At 40.3% G+C, this 8,596-nt stretch overlaps 1 protein-coding gene across 1 annotated transcript in view; it reads left to right on the plus strand.

Annotated features, from left to right (window-relative positions):
* RYBP (RING1 and YY1 binding protein) overlaps nt 1-6,098 on the plus strand; it is an 85,057-nt gene extending 78,959 nt beyond the window's left edge. The window contains exons 4-6 of the mRNA XM_006158053.3: nt 1,321-1,497; nt 1,591-1,689; nt 2,099-6,098. Of these exons, the coding sequence (XP_006158115.1) occupies nt 1,321-1,497; nt 1,591-1,689; nt 2,099-2,351 (529 nt within the window). The 3' untranslated portion in view covers nt 2,352-6,098. The remainder of the gene's footprint in view (nt 1-1,320; nt 1,498-1,590; nt 1,690-2,098) is intronic.
* Nucleotides 6,099-8,596: the final 2,498 nt, after the last annotated feature.

An 8,596-nucleotide genomic window follows, 5' to 3' on the forward strand; every position in this document is an offset into this window, starting at 1 on the left:
TGCGCCCCCCCCCCCCACTAGAGTTTTTACTGGAGGCCGATAAGGTAGCTTGCTCTCAGTTTGTACCTCTTTGGTTACATTTTCTCACAAAAGCCACACTGCCACCAAACCAGTACTGAAATAATCTGACCAGTGCCTTCAACACTTGGTCTGTACAGTCTCCTTGGTCTGTACAGTCTCCGTCCCTCTTCTCCAGCATCCTTTGTGAGCCACATCATACCCAGTGCCCAGAGGTGTTCCAGGAACCATGCATTATTTTAGGAATTCTCAGGGTATGCACCCAGCAACTGCTTTTTGATGAACAGCAGAATTATATCAGAAAAGCAGCTTTGTTTTCTTTCTTTCTAAATTTGTTTTTGTGTTTTTCTGTCCACCACCACTACCTCTCCCATTAGTTATTTTTCTCCTGGGGAAAGGAAAAGGAGTTTATAGGATCTGAAGGAGACTGTCACATGGTGCCTGCCAGTTGCCTTATCACGTTAATGACCTATTTGGATATTTATTTCCTATACTTGGAGAGTTTTTGTATTATAAAAGTCTTATCTTGAGAATGAATGTCTTTGGAAATAAATTATAAGAAGTAGTGCACAGTCATTCCTTTCCCCCTTCTCATTTGGGTCTGTGAATGGTCATGTATTGTGAAGAGAGTTTGGCACCACTTAGAATTTGTAAACAATAGTACTAAGAGCCAGTGTCAGTTGGAGATGGGAACGAACATCATGGTTGATGGTACAATGAATGTATCACTTGTTTTTAAGATTTTTTCACAGTGGCTTTCATTCTTCACCCCCTTGGGAGCTAATGTGAACCACAGTTACCTTTTATTGCTCGATGGGTGTCGTTTGTGCCAATCACAGAGCTGCAGGGGAGCTGAACAAGTTGAAATAATTAAATTGAGGAGTGAATGTCACACTTCTAATTTCATTCTCTTTTCAAGGGATTACCAGTGTCCATTTAATAAAATGAGATTAACCCTCTGCAGCAGAACTATTTGAAAGCTGTCAGTATAATCTTGACAGCTCAAAAGAGGTAGTGTTCTCAGTAATCCGAGAAGCACTGTCATGTTTTATTGGATGAGAGACCATTTTACTGCACAGTGGTGTGTGTGAGTGTTAGTACATAAACGTATCATTTCCTTTCAGAGAAAGCTTTGTGGTTAATCCATACTAAATCAAAATAAGAATATAGAAATAGATGTTATTTCTAGAGCTTTGAGTTGTCAGATACCAGTAGTAAAATATCTAAGAAATTATGAGACTAAATAAAAATTAAAAATATTTATACAGCAAATAATGCTATATCTCTTCTTGAATGTTTTAGAAAACCTCGGATCAATTCTCAGCTGGTGGCACAACAGGTAGCACAGCAGTATGCCACTCCACCTCCCCCTAAGAAGGAGAAGAAGGAGAAGGTGGAAAAGCAAGACAAAGAGAAACCTGAGAAAGATAAGGAAATCAGTCCTAGTGTTACCAAGAAAAATACCAACAAAAAAACAAAGTAAGTTCTGGCTTAACTCGGTATATTATATTATTTTGCTAGTGAATCAAAGATATCTTTTAAATGCTTCTTTTTCCTATCTTTCTAAATCAGACCAAAGTCCGATATTCTGAAAGACCCTCCTAGCGAAGCAAACAGTATACAGTCTGCAAATGCTACAACAAAGACCAGCGACACGAATCACACCTCAAGGTACTGATTTATTTAGTCATGCCCAGGAACCCAGGATGGTCTTGTGCTTGTGCCTGTGGTTTTATGGGCTGAGAGGGATGGAGTAAATGACCTGTTTGTGGGACCGTTAGCCACATTCCCACCCCCATCCTTAAAGTCTGCTTAAGTACTGTGACTGAAACAGGAGAAAGATACATGAGTAGTAATTTTGCTGTGGTCCAAAGCCTTGCTAATCGATGGTCGGTCATACGTGTTATATTACTCATTGATTGGCACACTTTGTAATCAGCTTTAGCATTTGTGGTGAGGACACTTCAGATTCTTTGTCACTGTGTCATGAAGTCTTTGTGTGTCTTGATAACGTTCTGCCAGAAACTTTTTTAGTCCGTAACTTACTTAATTGCCTGTTCCTCTATGGTGTTGCTTTCAGGCCCCGGCTGAAAAACGTGGACAGGAGCACTGCACAGCAGTTGGCAGTAACTGTGGGCAACGTCACCGTCATTATCACAGACTTTAAAGAAAAGACTCGCTCCTCCTCGACGTCATCATCCACAGTGACCTCCAGTGCAGGGTCAGAACAGCAGAACCAGAGCAGCTCGGGGTCAGAGAGCACAGACAAGGGCTCCTCCCGTTCGTCCACGCCAAAAGGCGACATGTCAGCAGTAAATGATGAATCTTTCTGAAATTGCACATGGAATTGTGAAAACTATGAATCAGGGTATGAAATTCAAATCCTCCACCTGCCCATGCTGCTGGCACCCCTGGAGAGTCTTCTGTGGACACCGACCTCTTTAGTGATGCTGCCAGAATGATTTCTGCTCACCATGGGCATCTGGCCACCAAGGAATTTCGCACCCTGACGATTACTCTTGACACTTTTATGTATTCCATTGTTTTATATGATTTTCCTAACAATCATTTATAATTGGATGTGCTCCTGAATCTACTTTTTATAAAAAAAAAAATCTGCTGTGCACAATTTTCCATGTACATTACAACTGGTTTTTTGTTTTTGTTTTGTTGGGGGGGGTTTGGGAGGGGGAGGGAACTTTTATTTATTGTGTTCACAAACTCCATTCTTTCAGCATATCCTTTTAAGTTTAGTTCTTTCTTCCAGTTATACTATGTACTATCAGTTTTGATATAACTATATATATATAAATATAAAATTATATATAAAGGGTTATTTGAAACCAATCCATGGCAACGCTGGTGCTTGATACACTGTGAAGTGAATACAACATTGAACAGTTAACAGATCTGGGACAGTCCCTTCTATGAAAGTGCTGAAATTAAATTCAAATCAGTCTTACATGAAGTATGTTCCAACCCACGTGGGAACTTGACTCTCTCTGTCTAAAGAGTACTGGACAATATAAAAAATATATATTTTTTAAACAATGTGATCTCAAATTTAAAGACTGCTCCAGATAGCCTGCATTTGCAATGGAATAACTGACAAATCACAAGTGGTTTAGTTGGGGAGGACTTTGGTCATTATTCAGAAGTAACTAAACTAGCTCCAGAATGCCAAGTATTCATGTAAATTACGGTTACATGTAACATTGCTGTTCTTATATCAGCACTCATGAAAGTATGGTGTTCTGTCACTCGAATTCCATCCATTTTTCCAGACCTCTCTACTCATGTCTGAGGTAAACCTAGATATATCTCTTAGTTTTAGGATTGAACCATTCTAAACTGTATCTATGGTCCATACTGGGAGCATCCCTTATTTCCACTTTCCACTTGACATCGCAGTGGTGGTTCTTGTCATTGAAATGTGTTTGCCCCGTGTCCCTTGGTTTCACCAACCCTCACCCTACGAATTCAGTTGTGAGAATCCTTTTTCTTTCTTAAAGCCTTCTATGACTTGTTTTGCTGAACAGAGGTTGTCAACCACACATCTAACCCTAACATGGAGCTTTTAAATGTTTGGAGGCATTTCAATTCCCTGCTGTGAGAAGGAACTCAAGTGGCACCGGCAGCCTGAGCGCCAGCAGCCCAAGGAGCAGGGCAAGCTCCTGCTGCTGCGAGCGGCGTTGATCTGTTTTCTTCCTCAACATAAAGATAGCTTGAGTAAACAGTCTCTCAAAGTTTCTCTTCATTCTTTTTTTTGCCGTCTTGCAAAAATCAAAAGACTTCTAATATGCTACCCTTTCTCACTTGGAAAAAAAATGTGTTTGGATTTGTGCTGTCTCCTCTTTGACTTTTACACTCACGTCCACACGGTTTCGGCACATCAGGGTCATCTCTGAGATGCGAATTTGATGTTACCTTCCTTTGTTTGATTGTACTTTAGAGACTCATGAGACTCTTGGGAGGGCAACCAATTGGTAGGAAAGCACCACATCTTGGTGTTAAGAACCTGGTTTGTTTAATAATAGAAGAAATTTCTGTCTGTGGAGGCAACAAGTAAAAAAAAATTAACAGCTTGAATTGAGTAGCCAACTGGAAAGGTTCCTTTCACATTTACATTAAAACTATTCTGTAGTCACTGATGTACCATGATTTAAATCCTCTTCTCAAAGGTATAGATGATAAAGCAGTGCCATTTGTTGCTGTGGTCCTATTCTCAAATGCATGGACAATGTTCCCCTCTTTTTAAAATAACGCTTGTATCTGGGATGCAAGCTGTGCTTATCTTTTTAAATACATTTTTAAAGTATTTATTAATGAACCAAAGGAAACCAGATGCTTTCTGTAAGCATCAGAATATATTAATACATAGTGATTTGACTATGAATTTTAAATCCACATTTTAATATTCGTGGGATATTGCAAAGACATTCCTTCTAAAATTTTAATATTCCTTTTTTAAGGGTCTCAGGGAGGGTAAATTAGTCAGCCATATTTATTTTCCAGAGGTGTAAGGGATTGCTAAGTTTTTAAATTAACTTTAAAAGAATAATTGTAATGTCACCAAACTCATGTGGGTTGCACTGCTTGTTGAACCAGTTATTGTTGGTATGCACTTTGTTCAGAACACTGTGTACTTTTTCCAAATTAGTTTCATGTAAAGTGATTGGACCCCCTAGATTAGTGGAAAAAGCTGATTAACCAGCTACTCATAGGCTGCTAATTAATTCATTGCCATTGTCTTGGTTTTTCAGTTTTGCCTCCATGATAAATTAAAGAAAAGGGAGGGGTGAGGGAAGGGAGGACTGCTTTCGAACAAGTGGGATGATAATGCCATTTTGGTAGAAACTGCAGCTACCAGTGGGAGTTATCTAAGCAATCAGATTTTAAGGGGTCAGCCCCTTAAGTGCTTGGCTAGTGAGGTGGTAGGTACTTTAGTCTTTTAATTTCTGAAATTGATGACATCCCTCAGGCATGTATTCTGGAAATGGAATTCCTGTAACTTCCTGCATTTGCAGTTTGCCCTACAATTAGTAGGCAGTGTGGAAAAACACTAGTGTAGATTGTAAAGGAATATGTTAAAAGAGGACCAGAAATACTTGGTATTCGGTGGTGCAGAAAGCAGGTTTAAAAAAACCCAAAAGCACAGTGTTAACGCTTGCAAGTTTTCATTTGTTTTAATACCACACAATCTTTCACATTCGTGCGTCCGCGTGCGCACACAGAGCTTACCTGACTTGCTCTGCTTGAGTCATGCAGTTTAAAAAAAAAAAAAAAGACATCTTGACACCCACAAAATATTTTAATTCAAACCTTTCAGTTTCAATCTGGATATTTAAAAATATTGGCAGAAAGCTTCTGTGAGTTTAGTTCCACTAAGATGTTTCACCTGCCTTATCAAGACCATTCTCAGTCTACTTTTTTAAGCTACCGTATCTTAAATTATTGAAAATTTATTAATTGCTGAATATATAATAACCTTGCTTGTATGTAACCGAAAATGGTTTAAGAGCCAACATTTAGAGTATGACAATGGAGCTGAACAGTTTTTAATGCGCAAGCAGTTCTGTTCTTGTGTATGACTTGTAACCTTAATTTACTGTGTAAAGATGGTTACATTATTTCCTTAGCTTTGTTTGTTGGAGACAAATAGAGAATGCTTGTTAAGTATGTCAAAACATAATCTTATCTTGTGAATTTTTGTTAATGTATTATACGAGCTATATTTTTCATTTGCCCAGAAAGACAGCTTGTATAACGCTTTTGGAAGTTTCTGCTCTGTAACGTCTTTAGAGCTGACAGTCTGTTAGGTTTGTTTTTTCCTTCATGCTAAAGTGTCAATTGGTGGTTTTGTGAACTGGTCAGAAATTCACAGGTCTTAAATGTTTTGGGGAAATTTATATTGGACACTGCTCTTTGTCTAGCAAATAAAAGATGTTAATATATTCCTGTTACTGGCATGTGCACGACTATGTTATTAGAAGCCACTTTATCATTTTCCTGCTTTAAATAGAAATGTCTATTTATGAATTCTGCTTGTAGTTTTTTCACAAATAAAATAGTAAAATTTACATTGGAAATCTTTATTTTCGTGTGTGTAGATTTTAGCCCTTAGAAGAATGTGAAATTTTGTACTCAGATTTAACTTGTGGAATATTTACAATGTATTCAAATAGGACACTTCTCATTTTTTAGAACTTGGGTCGCTTCTCAGAAGCTGAGTGTCAGAGTACATGCCTCAGATATAACAGGATAACAGGACACACTGAAGCAAAAGAATTACCAAAAATTTGGGGAGAAAATGAAGTTTGTCTCTAAAGTACATCTTTCCAGATGGATTTCTGTTACTTAAAGGAAGGGGCGTGAAGATAATGGCTGAAAATGACTAATTCAGTGTTTGAGAAGAAGAGCCTGTTTATGGCCAGCTACAATGAAACCAGCCTTGACTGAGAGTTCCGAATGAAGCTCCATGTCCACGCTAAAAGTTCAGCAAAGCCGACTCAGCCCTGAGCTAGGGATATCCTTGCCTGCCACCCAGGTCACACCAGTACCTCCAGCCTTCCAGAGAATGGAAACCACTTAAAACACTTCCAGATCCGTCCTCTGTCCTGCGCCTGCACTTGAGTTAACACTGAAAGAGTCAACAGTGCAGGACCCTAGTTTGAAAGTGGGTTTGTCCAGTAAAAGAAGGCAACATCCTTTTTCCTCATTTTCTGATATTGCATCATGACCCATTTGGCTCAAGTCTTGGAAACAAACTGGAAGGTTAAAGGGCAGGAAGTAGAGGGTGTCTCTGATTTCCAGCAGACCATTTTGGATACAGAAAGGAAATCTACCTGCTGCCTCTCTCTGTTTTTTTGTGGTACCTGAAGAGTTCTTTGTGAGATTTCCACTACTGGTGGTGCTGGTATCACCCTCTGGGGAGGACAGAAGCTGCCTCACGCTGAGTGTAGGCATGCAGCAAGCACTTGACCTTCACACTGGGAGAATCAAAGATGTCTCGGGAAGAGCATAGATTCTCTCCAATTGTGTTAGCCTGGATCTTTCTAAGGCTAAATTCTGGTGTCAACACCAAGTGCCCAGACTCCCTATTGAATACCATGGCTAGGGCATGACACCATCGTGGTGAGAGGCTCTCATTGAATTCCCTTGATCAAGAGTGGAATGATATCGTAAGCTGGAAAGTGCCCAGGCTGTGCCATAAATAAGTGATATAGATAGGGAAACCAGCCAGCAGTGGAAGCATGAGGCCTATCAGGGGGCCCTTGGTCTGTTTCACCCTGACCTCCTTAAAACTAGAGCAAGGAAAAAATTCAGAGCCATCTTTGTGTTAGGATCAAAACTTGAGCATGGTTGTGTTTGCTAAACATTGAAGGGAGCCAGACTAATCTGACATGGCTTTTGTCTAGAAGGTACCAGATACCACAGGGAAGACTCTGGGCTTTCCAGAAAGGATCATAGGATATGTTTGGGAACCTGAGGAGCTAGAATTGGCACACACCAGAGTTGAAAAGAGGTTGCACAGGTGTTCGATTCTGCCTGGTAATACCTCTCGAGGCATTAACCACACAACAACCAATATGCGTCCAGTACTGTGCTAAGTGAACAAGCATGGCAAGGTAGAGCACAAATTGAAATTGGCCCACTCCCATGAGTGCTTTTGACCTAGACCTGGGAAGTGAGTGCCCAAAACTATTCCACTTTCCACCTGGAGCTTGTGCCTGACATCACTAGTTGGTCACAGTGATGAGCTTTTTCAGCTGACTCCAGACTCAGTCTTTGAAGGTAGTTATCAGCAAATGTCTCCCTGAGGTAAGACATATTTGCCATTTCCGCCCACCCCCAAATTATCGGAGAACCCTAAGAGACTGTTTTAAAATCAGTTATGGAACTGTAGGAATCAAAGAGAAGGCTAGCTGAGATGCTCAGAGGAGTCAGGAATGAAAGATACCCAACACCCAATGAAAGAGCTTAACTTCCTGTTCAACCCAGGGCCATTGTGGAGGTTTCTTAGGGAGATCAGTGGTGAGCAATGGAGCTTTAAATGCATGTCTCAACCCCAGACTCAAAAGGCCTGCAGCCAAGATGGGAGGCATCCCAAAGGTCAGAGCAGGACCTGCTCAGGCTGTTGCACCAGTTCTGTCAACCTTGGATACTCAGCTAACAGGGCAGAACACCAAACGGATGTGATTCCTGGAAACAACAGGATACAGAATCAGACAAAACTGGGTGAGACTCTCACCTCCAACAGACTGGGTGACCTTGGGCCAGTCAGCCTCCCAGGGCTTGTTTTCCTCATTTCTAGACGCATTGGTGCTCCTGCCCTGTTCTCTACTCCAAAGAGTCATGGAAGCATGCCCTAGAGGTTGGTTGTGTTGCCCATGTTTTTGATAATGGGAACATTCTTTGTTTGAACTTTCACTCTAATGCTTCACTAAGAACACCAGGAATGAATAGGGTTTGTTTTGTAATTGTTTTATTGTGTTCTTTTAAAGTTGTATTTATTTTCTTGGCCCAGAGGGAGGAGCAGTTGGCCACATGTAAATAAAAAAAAAAAAAAAAAAAAAAA

This window comes from Tupaia chinensis, unplaced genomic scaffold (genome assembly GCF_000334495.1).
Source record: "Tupaia chinensis unplaced genomic scaffold, TupChi_1.0 Scaffold000570_1, whole genome shotgun sequence".
Lineage (NCBI taxonomy): Eukaryota > Metazoa > Chordata > Mammalia > Scandentia > Tupaiidae > Tupaia > Tupaia belangeri.